The following is a 22023-nucleotide window of genomic DNA, read 5'->3' as shown; positions in this document are numbered from 1 at the left end:
GGTCCTGAGAAAATGTGGCAGATCAATTAGGGTGGAACCAGACTCGCCCAGGGTCAAACTTAGTTCTAGGGCAGTGAAAGCATTTAGAGACAAGGCTGTGAGTGGTGGTGTCAGACCAGCTACATACAGTCTCTACAAGGAGAATGTGCTCAAGCTAACATGGATACCATCTTGGTTTTCAGCCTAATCATTACATCCTACGATGTTACCAAGAAAGGTAAGTACTCTTCTAGCCGACTGTCCTGAGAAATCCTGAGAGAGGCCTAGAAAGTGTTTGGGGGTCTGTTCTGTCAGATAAAGATACAGGCAATACTCAGCACATGAGGCTTTCCAGTCACCCCCAAGTAGCCTCTGAATAGAACATATTCAACTCAGAAAGACAGCTGTCTGTTTCATAGGAGGAAGTCTTCAGAGTATGTGATGCATTCTTCTGCTTTGTTCATGTAACTAACGTTAAAATTCCTTTCACTATTAGATTTCTTTGCTGGAAGGGGTTGTCACAGTTTCACTAAGACTCCCAAATTCATTACCCTTCATAAGATGTCTTCCTTTTTAAAATTATTCATTTATTTATTGGCTGCACTGGGTCTTCATTGCTGTGTGTGGGTTTTCTCTGGTTGTGGCGGCCCAGGCTTCTCATTGCAGTGGCTTCTCTTGTTGCAGAGCACGGGCTCTGGAGCATGTGGGCTTCAGTAGTTGTAGCACGAGTCAGGAGTTATGGCTCACGGGCTCAAGAGTGTGGGCTCAGTAGCTGTGGGGCTGTTGCCTCTCAGTGTGTGGAATCTTCCTGGATCAGGGATCAACCCTGTGTCTCCTGCTTTGGCAGGTGGATTCTTATCCACTGGACCACCAGGGATGAACAGATGTCTTCCTTTTCTAAAGCATTATGTCCTAATAGATGGGGATGCTCTTGGGTGGGAAAAGCTGAGAGAAAAGGTAATGTGAGGGTAGAATGGTACCACTTACCACTTTCATGGGCTTCCCTGGTGGCTCAGATTATTAATAATCTGCCTGCCAAAGCAGAAGACTCATGTTTGATCCCTGGGTCAGGAAGATCCCCTGGAGAAAGAAATGCCAACCCACTCCAGTATTCTTGCCTGGGAAATCCCATGGACAGAGAAGCCTGGTAGGCTATAGTTCATGGGGTTGCAAAGACCCCGACATGACTGAAGCGACTAAACAGCAGCAGCAGCAACTGCTCTTTGATAACTGTTTATTTAAAACATGATTTTTCAAAGTGTCCTAAATGTTTCATCTCTAAAATTAGCTCATCAGAGCTAAGGCCAAACAGCATGAGGTGAGGCAGCAACAAATTTAACAAATGAAGAACCCTGTGATTTATGTGCCAAAAAGCATAACTGTGGCCTATGGTTCTATGGGAAGCTAGAGAGATACCTTGTCCAATGCTACACTTAATAAATAAACTTTGAAAAGTTGTAATACAAGAAGGTAGATGGGACAGGAAGGGGAAGTGATAATAAGCAGTGTTTGAAGGAATGAGTCGGTTCATCTTTCATTAACTTAGTTAATTCATCTTTTTTTCCCCCTAAGGATAATAAACTGGTATTCAGTTTTATTTATACTTTGCTACCTCCCACTTGCATAAATCTTAAAGTTCTGGGAATTCCCTGGTGGCCCAGAGGTTAAGGCTCTGAACTTTCAATGCAGGGGGACACAATTTGGTTGGGAACCTGCATGCTGCAAGGAGCAGCAAAAAATAAAACATCTTAAAGTTTTTTTGGGGAAATGTCTGATCTCCCCAAGTTTTGTAAGAAGAAACTGCATTCTCTTTTTATCTGCCTCTCCAGTGCCCAGAATTCCAAAGAGAAAGGACCCAGTCAAACCTTACCTTTTTTTCCCTTCCCCCAGAACTCAGGGATAGCAGCTGCCAAGTGGAACCACTGCCCGATCTCTTCCCAAAGGATGTGAGAAGCATCAGAGCTGAGCTAATTCGAGGTAGGCAATGGGCCCTTCCTGAAGAATCACTTTGCCACTCCAGGACCTTTTTCACCTTCAAAAGATGCTTGTCTCCCCCATTCTGAGCCCAGCTCTCAAACATTCTATTCTAAAGCTATCGATCCCCGAGAGGCTTTCTGGAAAACTTTTTTTTTTTCTTTTCTGGCCACACTGCGTGCAGGGATGTCAGTTCCCTGACCAGGGATGGAAACAGCGCCCCTGTAGTGGAAGTGTGGAGTCCTGACCACTGAACCATTGGGGAGGTCCTTGAAAACCCATTTTAAAATTAACTGTTATGGAGACTTCCCTGGTGGTCCAGCGGTTAAGACTCTGTTTCCAATGCAGGGGGCGTGGGTTCAATCTCTGGTTGGGGAACTAAGATCGCATGTGCTTCACCACATAAATAAATAATCAGCTTCTGTTTAAAAAGATAAACTCTTACGAACTAAGGCAGAGCAACATAAATCAAAGAGATGGGGTGAAGAAAGCGGAAGCAGATCTCAGGCCCTTCTGCGTTAGAGAAAACAACTGAGGAGCATCTCTCTGCACATACTACTGTCACCACCGTCTTCAGGGGACCCGTGGCGGAACAGGGAAAGGCAAGGCTTATATATTTAGTACCGTAGACACATGCTGAGGAAGACCTGATGGAAAAAGAGGAGAAAGTACAGCAAGGGGCCGTGAATGGAAGTGGGTTGGCAGGGCACCATTCAGATTAGGAACTGGCTTCATTTTCCTCTCTTGTTTTTCTCTTTTCAGAAGCTCAGGCAGAAGCCAAAAGGCCCATGTTCATTCAAAACCAGACTGTGGCTACCTTGCAGTGTCTTGGTTCTGGGAGCAAAGTGAAAGTTAACCTTGCATATTCAGAAAAAAGGCAAAAGGTCAAGGACATTCTGAAGAACCTGAGAGTCGTGACTGTTCCCTGCAGAAACAGCACGGCCCCCCCAAGCTGTCACCTAACCCCTGCATCCAAGGTTCAGGCTGGATTCCTTGTGACAGGCAAAGGTGAGATTGGAAGTTGAGATGGAGGTGGGCGCTCACTTTTAATTGACATCCTTGGAGGCAGGTGGAGCTTGAGAGTAAAAGTGTTAGTCACTCAGTTGTGTCTGACTCTTTGTGACCCATGGGCTATACCCGCCAGGTTCCTCTGTCCATGGAATTCTCCAGGCAACAACATTGGACTGGGTTGCCATTTTCTTCTCCAAGGGATCTTCCCAACCCAGGGATTGAACCTGGGTCTCCTTCATTGCAGATTCTTTAGCATCTGAGCCACCAGAGAAGCCCCCTAAGTGGAGCTAAAGCCTCAAGGACATGGATTAGCCTCTTCTTTAGGCAAATCTATGTAAATCTTTTAAATGTAATTTTAGGGCATGGATTAAACTCTTTGGCATTTGATTAGTAGTAACTGATTTCCTGCCATCTGTTCACCCCATGTAACACTGTGGGATACAAGAGAAGTGACATCAAACAAGTGTTTATTCTGATATTATCACCTTTGACAAATTACTTAATTTCTCCAATGTTCAGTTTTCATAGCTACAAATGAGAGATTTGACTAGATGGTCTAATTTCTAGGTATGTAAGTCCCACAGCAATATGTAAGACCTCTTAAATAGCCTTTTCAAGCTGTTAATATTATGGCAGAATAATCTCTAAGATTTCCATTTAAATATAACGTACCTAATGCTTCCTATTTAAAACAAATTATTTTGTAATAAAGGAAAGCATCATCTCCTAAGTTATCCATTTCATCAATTTGGATTTTTATAGAGCTTCTTTAGAAGTGAGGGAATTCTTGCTCAAATATCCTTAACCAAAGAAAAGCTAATGGTGCGATTCCATCAGCACTGGGAATGGAGTGTTTTGTGTTTACAGACGTGCTCCACCTTAACACCCAGTTACCTAGCAGAGGAGGCCTAAAAGAGAGGAGATGCCAACAGGGATGACATTACTTAGAACTCTGTTTATTTTCAGCTGCGCTGGGTTTTTGTTGCTGCTTGCCGTCTTTCTGTAGTTGCAGTGAGCAGGGGCTGCTCTCCAGTTGCTGTGCGCGGGCTTCTCATTACAGCACCTTCTTCTGTTGTGGAGCACAGGCTCTAGAGTACAGGCTCAGTAGTAGCGGTGCAAGGGGTTAGTTACGCCCCTCGGCCTGTGGAATCTTCCCGGACCACTTGTCCCCTTCGTTGGAAGGTATCTTAACCACTGGGCCGCTAGGGATAGGGAAGTCCTGGACATTAATTTACAAGCTGGGAAGAACTGGAAATACACCGACCGATTTTGAAATAGTGTAGATTTTGAAACAGTGTCTCCCAGGAGGTAGAAGAAAAGCCACACTGAAATACCATGATCCCTGTGGCTAGTGGGCACAGTTCTTCTATGCAGGGAGAGGATCTCTAGGTTTTGCCTCCTCTCTCTGTTTTTAAATGTTGGTTGGTTGTTTATTTATGTTTTGGCCACACTACACTGCTCGTGGGATTGTAGTTCCCTGACCTGGGATCGAACCCTGGGCCCTCAGCAACGAAAGCGCACAACCCTAATCACTGAACAGCCAGGGAATTCCCCTTTCCTCCTCTTTCAATCATAACATCACTGAGTTTGCAAGGTGTTTTTCACACCTGCTTTCTCATTCTTCTTACCTATCTTCACATCACTCCTGTGACATAGACCAAGAATTATTTTTGCTATAACCATCCTGCAGATAAGGAAATGAAAACTCAGAGGACTTCTGTTACTTGTCCAAAGAGAGATTTATTTACCTTCATCTCATCTGACCCGGAAACACATCAGTTATCATTTCACAGAACTGACTGACTCTAGGATAGGAACAAAATTCTACGTAATTCTCTCGTTTTTCCTTTTGAGCCCGTTGGCTCTTTGTCTCTGCTTATCTTTGCCAACAGTCTTCCTGATTAAATAATAATAGGACTATTCCCCTGCGATTCGTGTACAGCACCTGTTACTGTGCCCACTGGTCTCTGAAGTAAAAAAACTGTCATTTTTCACATCAACTCAAGACCTGGGAGAGTAGTTCAGAAAAGTCAAGTAGGACGTATGGACCTGCATTTAATAGGCAATGACAGGAGACCATTAAAAATAGAACAGGAACCACTGTCCAAATTGGGTTAGGTCAATTCTGGAGGCACGTGAAGGTGGCTCCAGACCACAGCCAGCACCCATCCGCGTTCCGTCTTTTCCACGGCTGTCTGAGTCACTGCCATCTCTCACTTGGATTCTGCAAGAGCCTCTCAGCAGGTTGCTCTGCTTCTATCAGGCGCCCCTCTACTGTCCATTTTCAACTCAGCAGCCCACGGAATCTTTAAAAACAAAGCCATCCATCCGGTCACTTCTCTGCAAAAAGACTTGCAATGGATTACCATTCCAAGCAGAACGAGAACCGAAGTCCTCCAACTGGCCTGCAAGGCCCAGTGACGTGAATCCATTTGCTTCAGAAACTCCTTCATCCCCTACGACTGTCACCGTGCTCACTCCACTCCAGTCTCACTGGCTTACGCGCTCTCCCTCTAAAACTGTAACAGGACACGCTCCGGCCTGGGCCTCTAACTGTTTCCTCTGCCTAAGTTCCCTGGCATCTGTCTGGCTAGTGCTCTCACCTCCTTCACATCTTTGTCCAGTCCTCATCTTCTCAATGAAACTCCTGCAGGTCGCCCAACCACTGCCCACCTGCACCCCCCACGCTGCGCTCTACTTTGCTTCTTTCCAGAGCACGCATCCCCTTCTAACCAACAACACAGAACTCACTGTACTTATGTCGTCTGCTTCTCCATGTCCTCCCTTGGCCCTCCTTCCCCTTTGCTAGCTCCCATGCTAGAGTGTGTTCAGCTGCTATGTCCACAGTATGGAAGCAGACCCTGGCACAGCTAGATCTTCATTTATTTAATGGTTATTGATTTGGCTGCACCAGGTCTTGGTTGCAGCACTCAAGATCTTCGTCGCATCACGGCGCCTGGACTCTTGTCGCACCCGAATGGGCTTAGTGGCTGTGCGGCACGTGGGATCTTAGTTTCCCAACCAGGGATCAAACCCACATACCCTTTATTGCAAGATGGATTCTGAACCACTGGACCACCAGGGAAGTTCCTAGATCTTCATTTTTAAATATATGCTGAGAGAATGAAATTGAGGGGTGCGTGAAGCTGAGTGGTCTCTCTTTCTTCCAGTTCCTCCTCTTTCTCCAATTCTCTCTCAAAGTCATTGACTTAGACTTCACTCACTAGACAGACCTGCCACAAACTATACTACTTCAGTTCTTCCTTGGACTTTAAAGCCATCTTTTTTAAAGAAGGGACTTTCAACACTGCTATACCTTCCCATCCTTATTATTATTATGGCTGTATGAGTGATAAGCCAAGAAAACATGGTCCACTCCTTCATTCTGATTCTACATTAGTCACAAGCATCAGGGGATTTAATCCATATCTCTTATTACCATATCCTCACTCATTCTTTCACGTTATCAAGGCCCACGCCTTAAACCTATGGACAGGTCAACAGAGCCGCAGTTAGAAGCTGTGTATCAGCTGGGTAAACTCAGGGTTTTGACAGGTGAAACCAAAGGCAGGATAAAGTTTTCTCAGTTGTCCTTCATTGTTTCTTTCTTGTTTTACAGCTTTTTTACCAGGGGTCTCTCAGTGTAAGGTCTATCCAGTGATGGGGGCTTCATCAGAGACTTATCCCTCCACTACTACCTCCATAACTCCTGGGAAGAAAGGAGACAAAACTACAAAGATTGATGGTTTTTCTAGTCCTCTGAATCAAGGTACAGAATGTGTAGGGGTGAGACAAGAACACACAGAAAAATTCTCAGCCCCAGCACTAGCCTGGGTCTCCTAGAATTTTCCTGGAAGTAGAGAAGCTACATACAGTTTGCATGAGAACATCACTCCATTTCTTATGGAAAAAAAACAAACAAACAGCTTCTCTGTAAAGAAGGTCCCAGAAATGTCTGTAGTTTGATACTTTTAATAATCCTTCACCTCCACACAAGTGAGCTCACCTTGTTGCCAGATTTGGGGACAACATACAGGGTTTTGGTGTGATGGGTAAGATCCAACGTGTGAACAGAGGAGAGACAATGTTTAAACTCTAATCGATCATTACGGTGATGACAACAACCAAGAAGCACGTTTTTATCTGCATTGTTTTAACAAATAGCCCTCCCTAAATTGGCCAGGACTCACATTCTGTAGGATTCCATTTGGGTTACTTCCCAGTTCCAACAGGAGAAATGTAAATATGAGATTAATAATAACAAGATGCTTATGAGCCATTTGGCCCCAAATTTGGCTTATGACTCCAAAACGATGGCAATTTACTGAAAGTCGCTCAGTCGCGTCCAAATCTTTGTGTCCCCATGGACTATACAGTCCCTGGGATTCTCTAGGCCAGAATACTGGAGTGGGTAGCCTATCCCTTCTCCAGGAGATCTTCCCAACCCAGGAATAGAACTGGGGTCTCCTGCATTGCAACTTGGGTCTCTTTACCAACTGAGCTATCAGGGAAGCCCCCTATTCTTAAATTGAAAGGAACATAGAAAAGTTGATTTGCTAATCCCATGTGGTATGTATGTTGGGGTACAAGGGCAGAGATCCTGAGAGGGCTGCTAGAGACAGATTCCCTTGTGTAGCTTTGCTTCCCATGAAAGCTGTACAAGAATCAATCCTCCCAGCAAGCTCACTACTGGGCACATACCATGATAAACCATAATTCAAAAAGACACATGTACCCCAATGTTCATAGCAGCACTATTTACAATAGCTAGGGCATGGAAGCAACCTAGATGTCCATCAATAGATGAATGGAAATAAAGAAGTTGTAGTACATATATATGATGGAATATTACTCAGCTGTAAAAAGGAATGAATTAGAGTCAGTTGTAGTGAGGTGGATGAACCTAGACCTGTTACATAGAGTGAAGCAAGTCAGAAAGAGAGAAACAAATGTCATATATTAATGCAAATATTATGGAATCTAGAAAAATGGCACTGATGAACCTGTTTGCACGGCAGGAATAGAGACACAGAGAATGGACTTGTGGACACAGCAGAGGAAGGAGTGGGGGGATGAACTGGGGGAGTAGCATTGAAATACATACATTACCATGTATACGACTGACACCTAGTGGGAAGCTGCCGTATAACACAGGGAGCTCAGCCTGGTGCTCTGTGACGATCTAGAGAGGTGGGGTGAGGGGGGTGGGAGGGAGGTAGAAGAGGGTGGGGATATGTGTGTGTGTGTGTGTGTGTGTGTGTGTGTATATAGCTGATTCATGTTGTTGTACAGCAGAACCCAACATAACATTTGCAAAGCAATTATCTTCCAAAAAAAAAAACCCAAAAAGCTACCGGGCAAACCGCTCTGGACCAGGAATCCCTAAGAGAATCCTGGCGCCACCGAAGTTTCCAGTGGTGGCCAGCTCTCGGAATTGCCGGAAGGAGCCTCCGTCTCTCTGAGCCGCAAAAAAAAAAAAAAAAAAAGAAAAAGAAAATTTTAAAAAAGAATCAATCCTACTTGATCATGGAAAAATTCCAAATCCTAGTAAAGGTGACTCTGGGAAGACACTGCAAAGGAGGTGAGGGCAGAGGCCATGATGCCCACCCCACTCCTGACTCTCAGTCTGAACTGGAAATTCAGTTTCTGCCTCTGAATTAGGCTGGGCCCCTCTTGGTCTTGTGAACCAGAAGTCCTGCAAGTCAAAGGGTCAATCTCTTCCCTCTCTTCAGTTCTCACTTCTCCCTGTCTACTCCTCTCTCTCTTTTTAGACACAGATGAGAACCTAGAGAAGAGGAAGAAATGGAGCATTGTGGTCAAGGTTCTGATTGCAGTCACCTTGTTTGTCAGTGGACTCGCCATTACCGTGTTCGTCATTTTTGAAGTGCCGTGCCCTGTGAGTTTGCTGATGTCCTGGGTCCTTGGACTTGATCTATAAAGACCTCCTTCTGTCCCAGAGGCAGGCGGGCATAATAAGAAAAGCACAGACTGTGGAGTGTGGACACAGCTGCCACTCAACACTCACCAGCTGAGTGGCTTGGAGAAAGTTGTCTGCCTTCTCCAACCTCAGTTGCCTCATCTTTAAAATGGGACTGACGATATTTGCCTCTTATGGTGGTTAAGAAGTTTCAGTGAGATTCTGTGAGAAAGGTTTCTGGCATATAGGTTGTTGTTCAGCCGCTAACTCGTGTCTGACTCTTTTGGGACCCTATGGACTGTAGCCCACCAGGCTCCTCTGTCCATGGAATTCTCCAGGCAAGAATACTGGAGTGGGTTGTCTTGTCCTTCTCCAGGGGATCTCTCCAACCCAGGGACTGAACCTGAGTCTCCTGCTTGGCAGGCAGATTCTTTACCTGAGCTACATGGGAAGCACCCTGGCATATAGGAGGTGCTTACTAAATGCAAGTTCCTTTCCTCTGTTGTACTTGGACATTCTCTAGGGAGGATACAGCCAACAGGGATGAATATTTGCTTTTCTTTAGAAGGGGTGATTTTTGGTAATTCTCTGGTGGTCTAACGGTTAGGACTCTGCACTTTTACTGCCAGGGGCTGGATATGATCCTTGGTCAGGGAACTAAGATTCCGAAAGCTGTGTGACATGGTAAAAAAAAAAAGAGAGAGAGCGAGAGAGATGATTTTCTTTAAATCGTCTGATGTGAGGTTTGGAAGATAATCAGATGCATACCAGCCACCTGAAGTTAATACCAGTCATTTTCCCCCTTCAGAGTCGATGTCAACAAGTCAGAGAGCTATGCCAGTGCCAGCGGTTGTGGAGAAGGCCAAGGAAGGAAGACCGGCAACCTGGGACAGCTGAATCCCAGCCTGACACTCAGCCCAAAAAGGAAAGTGTTTTCTGTATGGCTGTTGTCATTTGCCTGGAGAAAATGGGGTTCATGTATAAATTCTAGGAGACAGGGAGCTGCTTTAGTCGTGAAGCAAATGTGGGTAATTCTTTTATGTGTCAGGAAATGGGCAGGTACAATACTGCTATAATGCAATAGAGTACTTACTGAAAATACCTACTTCTGGGGATCAGATATAATGAATCAGAGTGGCTAGAGTGGGACCAGGAATCTTATGATAGACTTTTAAGTAGAGGTAGATTTACTGTGAAATTAATGATGCTTAAATTCAGGACCCATAGGACCTGCACACTGGCCTTGTATCCAATTTTGTACTTTTTATATTTGCGCTCTTTTTACTTAAAAAAATGGTCCCTGACATTGTAAGAGCTACAGAGCCCATAATTTATGTCTCCAAAGGCTGGATGCAGCTTCTGAATATAAGAAATTGATGGGTGCCCTCTCTACATCTACAAAAACACACTGAAGCAGAGAGATGAGGTCTCCAATACTTTTTACATTAAAGAAGGTGGCTGTTTTTGTAGAATTACAGCACTGAGAATGAATCTCAAAGATTATCTAGTCCAGGATGGGACACATGCTACCACTCTTTTAATTCCATGTTAACTGAAAATATCTATAATCAAGGGACCTCCCTGGTGGCCCAGTGGTTGGGATTCCAAGCTTCCAAATCAGGGAGGGGCTTCCCTGGTCAAGGAACCAGGACCCAACATGCCACGCAGCACAGCCAAAAAATAAATAAAATAACAATAAGAATAAGAAAATAATTTTAAAAGAAATACTTAAAAAATCATAACATATCAGAGTACAATTAGAAGCTGAATATGTTCCAGAAGTCTAACGCACAGCACTGTGATTCCAGTCCCAATACTGCATCACATACTTCAAAACTGCTAATAAACTAGACTTTATACATTCCCACCACAAAAAAGAAATGATAATTATATGATGTAATAGAGTGTGAGCTAAAGCTACTGTGGTAATCACGCTGCAATTTATAAATGCATCAAATCAAAACGTTGCACACCTTAAACGTACACCATGTTATATGAAAATTATATTTCAATTTTAAAAAATCAAGCGTGGCACTCTTTCCACCCAGGCATGGCATCAGAATCTTTCTTACGACAGTACTTTAGGTAAGAAATGATGAAATATTTGTCATTTTTACAATTTTCTATAATCCTGTTTCTGCTAATATTAGATGATGTGCCCTTGGAATTAGTATAATTCTATAGTTTGGTGTATTTTTAGTTCTATAATCCCATTTACATTATTATTTCTACTGAACATTGAAATAAACAGGCCTGAAGAGGACTAAGAAGTCTAGTCCAGAGTTAAAAGTAACCATGTAACAGCAACTCTGATTGAATTTCTCCCATGAACAAAATAAACTTATTAAATGATGAAGGAGTTAATTTTAAAAAAGCAATTTTTTACACACTGCCACATCTGAACCTCATAAAAATCCTGAGAGGTAGCTAGGATGGGTATCTACATCTTATTGATACTTAAGCTAATGCTCAGAGAAGTTATGTGACTTTCCCATGGTCACACAGCCACGAGAAACAGAACTAAATTCAGAACTAAAATTAATTCCTGTACTTATTAGCTTATTCACCTCTTCCACAAAATTTCACTAAAAAGCTTCTATGTGCCAAGTTCCCTCTGTTCAAGAGGTTTACAGTCTATGTTCTACAACAGTTAAGAATTTAGAAAATACATACAAAATCAGATGGGGAATGAATCAGGTATAATGAGAGTGTAATGGGATTAGTAAAAAATATTTGGCCCACGGACTTCCCTGGTGGTCTAGTGGTAAAGAATCCACCTGCCAATGCAGGGGGCACGGGTTCAATCCTTGGTCCAGGAAATTTCCACTTGCCACAGGGCAACTAAACCTGTGCCCAACTACTGAGCCTGTGCTCTAGGGCCCGCGCTCCACAACAAGGGAAGCCTGTGCATTGCAACTAGAAAAAGCCCGTGCACAGCAATGAAGACCCAGTGCAGCCAAAAATAAATTTTAAAACAAATATTAAATTAAAAATACATATTTTTAATTATGAAAAAATAAATATCTGGGTCTACATTGCCCCAGATCTCTGCAGTGGTGGTTTAGTCACTAAGTCATTTTGACTCAGGTCTCTGCCCCTTCTCAAACACAGTGAGATTGTTCGGGCCGGATTCCAGGAATGAAGTAGAATTCCTGTGCATCTGGGATTCAAAATAGCTGCACATCCAGGGCCCTTTCCACTCAAAGCAAATAGGTCAAGCAAAGGGTGGCTGGGCTGTTTGCTAGGAGGTTATAGGTTCCAACAAACTAGCTTCTCATACATAAGTGCACCTTGCTGATACTTTCTCAGTGTAAGCACAATAACTTTTCCTAAGATTAATGGGTAACAAGGAGGCAAAATGATGCGTCCTTGGAATTTTACGGGGTTCTGTACTAAGCCATCTCTTTGTTGGACCATAAAGAAATGCCTATTTGTGTCCTTTATTTTTCATACTTGATTTCAATCCACAGGTTGGACAAGAGGCTCCCAATTCATCAAGTCCCAAGAAAGCTGTAGAGATCACCGTGGTCCACCAGACATACTTCTGAAAAGTTCTGCTGTGCCTCACACACTGGAAGAAGGGTAGCACACTCTCTTCTCCCTACTATTAATCAATATGGGCAGATTCTTGCCAATTTCACCCTCGTATCTTCAGCAGGAACATTACGATCAGACAGTAACGCCAGGTCAGTGAGGAGAAAGCCTGGACTTACAGTCAGAGTTACTCTAATGTCTTTGCTACTGACTCAGCCACAAGCCTTTGAAATTCACTTGGAACTCAAACGAAAAATGGATATTTTTCATCTCATCAAATGAAATCAAAGGTCTTCCCTCTAAGCGCTATATGAATGGACACTTTGCTCTCTTTGACAAAAGGTTTAAACACAGTCTCCGAGGAACTGAGCAAAGCAGCCCCCGGTGTGGCACACGGACTCTCAGCTGACCTCCTGCTCTGGCTCTCAGCCAGCTGAGGGTGGGGCTCCTGTTTTCCCGCTGGCGTTCACCGGGCTTTAAACCTGTGCCCCAGCTCTCCACGCACTGGAAGGGAACGTGACCCTGAGCATTCCAAAGGGCCTCCTCGTGACTCATCCCCAAGGGCATACAAACAGGACCCAGACAAGATCTCTTGATAATGCAGAATTCCTGACGTGGAATTATACTCTACCATCACAGTGAGCTGCAGACATTCACAAGCAATCCAGAGCAACGCAATTATGATGTTCTTTCTCACAGAGGCATGGCTCAGAGTCAAGCCTGACCTCACTCAGAGTTTAGTGAGAAGGTGCAAAGTCTGATTTAAAAAAAAAAAACAAACTGAATGCAACATTTATTGTATTTCTTACCTGTTGTATCTTCCTTTCCCTTATTTCAGCTAAGAGATAGTCCAAGAAAGGCTCAGTTTATATGGAACTTCCCTGGTGGTCCAGTGGTTAGGAATCCACCTTCCAATGCAGGGGATGCCGGTTCGATTCTTGGTTGAGAAACTAAGATTCCACGTACCTCGGGGCAACTAAGCCTGAGTCTCAAAAAACCAGAGAGCCTGCCACACCACAACTCCTGAGCCTGAGCTCTGGAGCCCACGAGCCACAACTTGAGACAAGCTGTGCGCCACGCCAAAGAGCATGTGTGCCTCAATGTTGCCAAAATAAAAAGGCTCAGTGTATAGAATTTATCATGAAATTAGATTTTCAATTATACATTGTAATTTAATTATTCATGAAACTCACAACTGTGGGTTACAGTGCATATGACTTTTGACAGTGAAACACAACATAAACAATCTATTTTGTATAGCAAAGAATATTCTATTTATTTTACCATTAAAAACTGTTTTATTCAAGAGATTTTTCTAAAAAATTGTCACCTAACATATCGATACTTTCAACGTTAAGATAACTGTGTATTACCTAACGATGAATTTTTGCAACGACTAATCTTACAAATTCAAAATTACAAAACTCAAATTTGTGCTCTAAAAACTGCATTTTGGGAAATGCTTTTTTTATGATGGCACGAGACAGCTGACCTTAAAACAGAGTTTAGGTGGAAAGAGGACTGGCAGAAGGGATAAGAAGGATGTTGTCCTGCTTCTTTTCCTTTTTTTTTTCCTTTTTATTTAACTATTTTTTAAATGTGTTTTTGAGTTTTATTTTTTGGCTGCACTGTGCAGTGTGTGGGATCTTAGTTCCCCAACCAGAGATTGAACCCATGCACCCAGCAGCGGAAGCATGGAGTCAACCACTGGACCACCAGGGAAGTCCCCTACTATTTATTCTTTTGTCCTGCTTTGTTTCAAGAGTCTGAAACCATCCCATTTCATTTTGGTGAAATGTACCTGTACCTAAGTAAATTGTGTGATGAAGTTTTATTAAAGTATAAAGGAGATAGAGGAAGCTTCTGACACAGACATCAGAAGTGGGTAGAAAGACGCTTGCTAGTGTTAGCAATGGAGTTATATACTCTCCAATGAATCCAAAGAATGTCTGGAAGTTGTAAATCCCTGGGGGCTCAGATGGTAAAGCGTCTGCCTGTAATGCGGGAGACCCAGGTTCGATCCCTGGGACAGGAAGATCCCCTGGAGGAGGAAATGGCAACCCACTCCAGTACTCTTGCCTGGAAAATTTCCAAGGACTGAGGAGCCTGGTAGGCTACAGTCCATGGGGGTTGCAAAGAGTCGGACATGGCTGAGCGACTTCACTTTCACCAGACCTATTTCCATAACTTACATTTTAAGATAACAGAATTAGCCAGAAGGTTTAATCCAGAGACTGTCCTCAGGCAGGATATAGTATTGTTATATAATCCTAAGGACTGTAGAGGGGGAAAAAAAAAAAGTTTGTCCTTTCTTCCTTCTTGAGAATTCCAGACCCCTCTCTCCTTGGGGACCCCTTAGACTTATCAACCTGCCTAGGAAATGACTCTCTCAATCTGATACTCAAACTGAGCCTTGAAGAGATGGAACCAAGCATGGAAGACGCTAGTTTTCAAGGAAGCCCTAGAGATCCTGTGCTTGTGTGTTCAGTCATGTCTGATTGTTTGTGATCCTTTGAATTGTAGCCCGCCACGCTCCTCTGTCCATGGGGATTCTCCAGGCAGGAATACTGGAGTGAAAAATAAAAAAAGAATACTGGAAAAAATACATTTTCTCCTCCAGGGGATCTTCCCGACCTAGGGTTGAACCTGCACTCCTCTGTGTCTCCAGCACTGCAGACAGATTATTTACCACTGAGCCATCGGGGGAAGCCCAGAGATCCTGCGGGTGCCCTAAAGTTCCATAGAGCTTTCTCTGAAAATACACTGGGTGGAGAGGATAGGGCACAGGGGCTGGCATTGGAACAGATGAGCATTGCCCTCCACTGGTGCACAACATCACCTCCAGTTTATCCTGCCATCTGTGGCTCAGTCTAACCAGGAAATAGTGGCGGGGTTGGGGCAGGGGAGGGGAGAAGCCTGCTCCTTCCCAAGACCACTGGGGAGGATGATCAAAAGCTTTCCATACTTCATGCTTTTGGTCAAGGACTGATGCCTACAGTCAGCTCCACCTTCCCAGGCTTATCCACCAGAGCAAGTGCTTTCATCCAGAAACAGGCAATAAAACTTGCAGCAAAGTCTATACTCATTAGGTCTTCTGCCAGAATATAATGTAGGCAACGTGTATAGTGACTTTTCTTTATAGAGATTCACCGATGGAATCAAAATTGTTTACACTGCTCTGGGGACTTGTTTCCCCAGACAAAGAAAGGTCCCTGTGAGGATTTTCTGACTGCCTAATCAGTTACCAATTTTCAATCTCCTATTTTCTTACCACTGGGGATCTTTGAAAACCAAAAGATAGGGGAGAGAGAGGAAGGGAAGGGAGAATGCCCAGGCGGACCTTGAGATGTGACCTGTATTCTGCAGATCGCTTCACAGTGGGGCACAATTCTTCCTGTCACCACGACAGGCTTAGCTATAAACTCACCTTGATAAAATGCCATTTCTATGGGGAGCCAATTACTCCTCTGGAAGTGACTATTACTACCATATTTCCAGTTAGCACAAGTGTTGTGTTTTTTTCAAGTCATAGGCTAGACAGGCCTTAAAGTCATTCCACCTTTTTTAAGAATCTGAGTCATCCCAATTTTTTTGTTGTTTTTACTCTTTGGCTATGCTGGGTCTTAGTTGAGGCACGTGGCCTCTTTAGTTGTGGCATGTGGGATCTAGTTCCCTGACTGGGGATCAAGCCTGGGCCCCTTGCATTGGGAATGCAGAGTCAGCCACTAGACCAGCAGGGAAATCCCTCAGTACTTTTTGATAGGCCTAATGATGGCAGTTACTTCGGGTAGAGAAAACACATTCACAGACATCTCCGATTTAACTTTTGCTGCCACTGCTAAAGAACGTTAAGTAAATAGCTGTATTTCTGCACAACTTTATTCAATGACTTTATTCAATATAAGCACTTAAAATATACAATTGTATACCTTGGTTTTTCCATTTTTTCATTTATTAAGATATACCTGTGATTTCAAAAATCAGTGACTGAGGAATCTTTGGGCCTCTGACAGGCCTGAGCAGGCCACTAGCACCCCTCCTTCTCTGCACCCCTAGGCTAGTCCAAGGGGTTACTAATCAGAGAGGGACATAAGGGGGTTCTAGCCCTGTACATTTCCCCCCATCCCAAGTCCTTCCTCTTATTTTGGAAACTTCTTAAGCACAGTCCAGTAGTTTCTGATCTAAAGCACTTTCCTTACATCATGCCCCAACCTAGCCATTTTCCAGGACTTCCCTGGTGGTTCAGTGGTTAAGACTCTGAGATGCCACTGTAAGGGGCATGGGTTCAACCCCTGGCTGGGGAACTAAGATCCCATGTGCTGCACAGTGTGGTGCCCCCCAAATAATAAATCTGTTTTAAAAAAAATCTACACAACTAGACATTTTCTAAGGAAGAGTTGCTTTTAATATATGTAGCTTTTTTCTTGTCCACACCACATGGATGGGTCCCCAACCAGGTATGAAACCATGCCCCCTGCAGTGGAAGCACTGAGTGTTAACCACTGAACCGCCAGCGCACTCCCTGCCATATGGACTTACGACTAATGGCCGGAAACCCTTTGTTTTGACCTGTTCAGGTCGATGGTCTTATGGTTCCTCCTCCCCTTCCTTCCAGAAACGCCTCCCCCGTCTCCACCCTTCCCCTGCATTCTCAGAGAGGATTCCTTTCCAAGTTCACACCATGGCCATCATGCTTTGTTGGGCTGCTCTTTATCCTTTGATACATACTCCCCAGTTCTTCTGTTTGAAGCCTGTTGTGTTTGTATTAACTTGTTGCTGTTAGTCACTAAGTCCTGTCCGACTCTTCTGCAGCCCTAAGCACTGTATCCTGCCAGGCTTCTCTGCCCATGGGATTTCCCAGGGAAGAACACTGGAGTGGGTATCCATTTCCTTCTCCAGGGGATCTTCTCAACCCAGGGATCGAACATGCATCTCCTGCAATGCCAGGAGGATTCTTTACCACTGAGCCACCTGGGAAACCTCGTGTTAACTTGTATGTCTCTGTATTACCTGATAACCAACAAAGCACCATGATCATAGTACACATTCGAAAAAATTGTTGACAATGCCACACCTCTAAATGGATAGCTGAGGGTGGCATAAGTGACTTTTTATTAATAGAAGAAAATGAGGTAACCTTTACTTTTACATCAAAGTTGCTATTGGTCACCAGGTGAATGCAAACTAATGAGGGCCCAACCTGCAATTGTTGGTTTAACACTTGAATTCATCTCTCTAGACTTACAATCTTTAAAAATATATATATTCTTAAAAATATTTATTTTTACTCACTTATTTGGCTGTGCTGGGTCTTAGTTACAGCACACGGGGTCTTTAGTTGTGGCATGTGAACTCTTAGCTTCAGCATGTGGGATCTAATTCCCTGACCAGGGATTGAACCTGGGTCCCCTGTACTGGGAGCATGGAGTCTTAGTCACCAGAATACCAGGAAAGTTCCTAGACTCACAGTCTTTTATCTCAATGCTCCTTTGTCTCTTTATCTTTCTTTTCCTGCTCCTTCTTCCAACACTTTTCTTTTTCCTTTCCCTTTTTCTGTGTCATCCAATATCAAAAATTTCTCTTAATTTGCACTGCTAGGGAATTTGATTCCATGTCTATAGTACATGAGTTTCAGTCTCCAGAAGACTTTTCACGGCTGACCCTCTTTTACCTGCTGTACCTTGGTCTGTACTACCCACTCCAGTATTCTTGCCTGGAGAATTCTATGGACGGAGGAGGCTGGTGAGCTTCAGTCCATGGGGTCACAGAGTTCGACATGACTGAGCCACTAACAACACACATACACACTTCCACCAGACTCTTATGAATTTGCGCCACCCAGTGGTTAAAGTTGCTAATGTCATCCTCTGAAAAGAGCAGTGTGCATAAATGATTATACAACCTCAGATATGCAAATGATACCACTCTAATGGCAGAAAATGAAGAGGATCTGAAGAGCCTCTTGATGAGGGTGAAAGAGGGGAGTGAAAAATCTGGCTTAAAACTGAACATTCAAAAAACTAAGATCATAGCATCCAGTCCCATCACGTCAGTGCAAACAGAGAGGAAAAAGCGGAAACAGTGACAGATTTTATTTTCCTGGGCTCCAAAATCACTGCAGACAGTGACTCCAGCCATGAAATTTTAAAAGTCGCTTGCTCCTTGGAAGAAAAGCTATGACAAACTTAGCATGTTAAAAAGCAGAGACATCACTTTGCTGACAAAGAACCATATAGTCAAAGCTATGATTTTTCTAGTAGTCATGTATGGATGTGAGAGTTAGTTCCACCTCCTCCCTAATTTGGAAATCTCAGACTTAAAAATTTTTGCCAATGGATGACTGTAGTCTCTTTTTATTGCTCCTACGTGCATTTGTCCGCTTAATGGTGAGGTTGAGCATCTTTCTATATATTTACTTGCCTTCAGGTTTTCTCTTGCTTGCTTATATCCTCTCCTTTTTCTTCTGTTGTGTTGATGTTTTTTTAATTGAGTCATAGAAGTCCTGTATTTCTGGCTGTATTTCAGGATACTAATCCTCTGACTGTGAATCACGGTATAATCAAAAGTATATTCCTAATATAATACAATCCTCCAGACAAAAAAAAAACAAAAAACAAAAAACAATCCTCCAGGCAGAGTTACACATATTAATAAATAAACACCTGTCAGGCTCTGGAGCTCTGGGAGTCCCATTTGGCTCCAAGATTCTGTTTCCATTTCTACTTCTGCATTTAAAAAGCTATTGGTTTGCAGCAACATGGATGGACCTAGAGATTGTCATACTGAGTGAATTAAGTCGGACAGAGAAAGGGAAATATCATAGCACATGACATCCCTTATATGCGGAATCTAAAAAGAAATGAAACAAATGAACTTATTTACAAACCAGAAACAGGCTCACAGACCTAGAGAACAGACTTACGGTCACCAGGGGGAAGGATGGGAGGAAGGGATAGTTAGAGAGTTTGGGATGGACGTGTACACATTGCTATATTTAAAATGGATAACCAACAAGAACCTCCTGCATAGCACATGGAACTCTGCTCAATGTGTTATGTGGCAGCCTGGATGGCAGGGGAGTTTGGAAGAGAATGGATACATGTATATGTATGGCTGAGTCACTTTGCTGTCCACCTGAAACCATCACAACAGTGTTAACCAGCTATACTCCAATATAAAATAAATTTTTTAATAAAAAAAATTTTTTTTAAGCTATTGATGCTTATGTTTTGAAGTCCCACAAAACTGAACATATTCCTTGGAAGGACTTCATGAATTCCCACCTTGAAGGACTCTGCTTTGCCAGCACATCCGTGACAAAATAAGGCAGCTGGGTCATCAGCCTGCCTCAGCTCTATTCAGTTCTTTACAGCAGGCAGAGAAAAGGGCAGCTCTCAAAAAACTACTAGAATCTGCCATTGTCTTATTCTGAAATTAAACCAGCTAAGTAATACAAAGGTTCAATTCCAGAGTGATTTATTCAGATATTGCTTTCCTAGGCATTTATAACGACTCCATGGTATTGAAAAGAAATGCAACCTGTAGCAATATCTAAACTCCTGGGCCTATTTCACACTAAAAAGCACTGAGCTCCCAGAGTGAGCCATACAGTACCTTTGCCTAATGTTTTTATTTGCCTAAGCATGGAGAAGGTGAACTTTGACAGAACAGACAGCCTATGTGCCAAAGCAACATCACATTAGAGAATTCTCTCTGGTCTTCTCTCTGTTGTGAAATCACCAGTTTACCCTTTTAGCTCTCTTCTTCCGATCTAAAAGAAAATCACGTTTCTCATGGCTATACTTCCCATGAAATCACTCCAACGTGCTTATTTTTCCTAGTGGATTAATTTTAAGCCTTTTACCTCTAAAATGAGAGCTTCCCAGGTGGTTCTAGTGGTAAAGAATCTGCCTGCCAATGCAGGAGACGCAAGAGACGCAGGTTCCATCCCTAGATTGAGAGGATTCCCTGGGGCAGAGAATAGCACCCCACTCCAGTACTCTTCCCTGGAAAATTCCATGGGCAGAGGAGGCTGGCAGGCTACCGCCCATGGGGCCTCAAAGAGTCGGGTATGACTGAGTGACTGAGCACATCTCTCACTGAAGATAATAATAATAGATAACACACAATGCAGATCTACTATGTAAGAATAAAAGCTTGTCTTCTGCTAAAGTAACACTAGGGAACAGGTAGGCTAGGGAGCACCTCACGGTTCTGAACCACCATAGCCTTCCCAAGGCCACTCTCACATGTCTCTTCAACTTTAACACAGGTCTCCACCCTGCAGCCAGAGTAAGCTATCCACAATGCAAATTAGATCTTGTTGCTCTTCAGCTAAAAAACATCCAGGGACTTGCCACTACTCTCAGGATAAAACTCCAAATCCTTAATACTGTTGACTGCCAATGTTAATCAACTAGGCCACAGTAAGAAAGATTACATTTTAAGATTGTCAAGGCCATCCATTGTCCAGTCTGCCCCCTTGTCCAGTCTCATCTCCCCTCACTCATTCCTTTACTCCAGCTACAGCCACAGTGGACTAGCTGCCTTCTTCCTTCCCTTAGGGTCCCCACTGTCCCCTCTGCCTGGAACACTGTTTCCATTCCCTCATCTCACGTTCCCCTTCTTTACTATTTGCCTATTCAATACCTACTCAAATTTCAGATATTGGATTGATTGCTCAGTTGCTAAGTCATGTCTGACTCTCTGTGACCCCATGGACTGCAGCATGCCAGGCTTCCCTGTCCTCTACTGTCTCCTGGAGTCTGTTCAAACTCATGTCCATTGAGTCGGTGATGCCATCCAACCATCTCATCCTCTGTTGCCCCCTTCTCCTTCTGCCCTCAGTCCTTCCCAGCATCAGGGTCTTTTCCAATGAGTTGGCTCTTCACATTAGGTGGCCCAAAGTACTGGATCTTCAGCTTCAGCATCAGTCCTTCCAATGAATATTCAGGGTTGATTTCCTTCAGGATTGACTGAAGGTTGGATCTCCTTGCTGTCCACGGGACTCTCAAGAGTCTTCTTCAACAGCACAGTTCAAAAGCATCAATTCTTCGGTGCTTAGCCTTCTTTATGGTCCAACTCTCACATCCACACATGACTACTGGAAAACCATAGCTTTGACTAGATGGACCTTCGTCAGCAAGGTGATGTCTCTGCTTTTTAATACGCTGTCTAGGTTTGTCATAGCTTTTCTGCCAAGGAACAAGCATCTTTTAATCTCATGGATTGATAGAATCTCCTTAATAGAGCCCCCCTTGGGACTTCCCTGGTGGTCCAGTGGTTAGGACTCAACGCTTTCACGGTAGTGGCTCAGGTTCAGTCTCTGGTCGGGGTACTACTTGGCAGAGCCCTGTCAACTTATATCTTCATTGGTATTTTTCTTGGGTGGCTGATCTCTTATCTATTTCCTTACATTAGGGGGATTCACTAGTTTTGCAATGTAGTCATAAAAAAAAAATAGAGCCCTCCTTGACCTCCCAAACTCCACCCGGTTCTCCTACTATCTGCCCCCCATCCTGCTTTTTGGGGGGCTGTGCGGGCCATAGCTGTGGCATGCAGGATCTTTTCATTGCAGAGTGTGGGATCTAGCTTCCTGACCTGGGACT

The 22023-nt window shown here is 43.6% G+C and overlaps 2 protein-coding genes across 3 annotated transcripts in view; one reads left to right on the top strand and one right to left on the bottom strand.

Moving 5' to 3' along the window:
- The window catches only part of ACACA (acetyl-CoA carboxylase alpha), a 288741-nt gene that overhangs the window by 254586 nt on the left and 12132 nt on the right, over positions 1–22023 (bottom strand). The gene's annotated exons all lie outside the window — the stretch shown is intronic.
- On the top strand, positions 93–12429 carry C3H17orf78 (chromosome 3 C17orf78 homolog). 2 transcript variants are annotated; one of them, XM_044939579.1, is made up of 7 exons: positions 93–217; positions 1870–1956; positions 2716–2961; positions 6584–6733; positions 8736–8860; positions 9690–9812; positions 12352–12429. In XM_044939579.1, the coding sequence occupies exons 1-7, from the start codon at positions 160–162 to the stop codon at positions 12427–12429; spliced, it is 867 nt and encodes a 288-aa protein (XP_044795514.1). In that variant the 5' UTR covers positions 93–159. The 2 variants fall into 2 exon arrangements, with proteins under 2 accessions (XP_044795514.1, XP_025136915.1); XM_025281130.2 differs by lacking the exons at positions 6584–6733; positions 8736–8860; positions 12352–12429 and having other exon boundaries at positions 9690–9778.

Source organism: Bubalus bubalis, chromosome 3 (assembly GCF_019923935.1).
Source record: "Bubalus bubalis isolate 160015118507 breed Murrah chromosome 3, NDDB_SH_1, whole genome shotgun sequence".
NCBI classification, from domain to species: Eukaryota; Metazoa; Chordata; class Mammalia; order Artiodactyla; family Bovidae; genus Bubalus; species Bubalus bubalis.
Note: the sequence above shows the minus strand (reverse complement) of the source record. Positions and strands in the feature narration are given on the sequence as shown.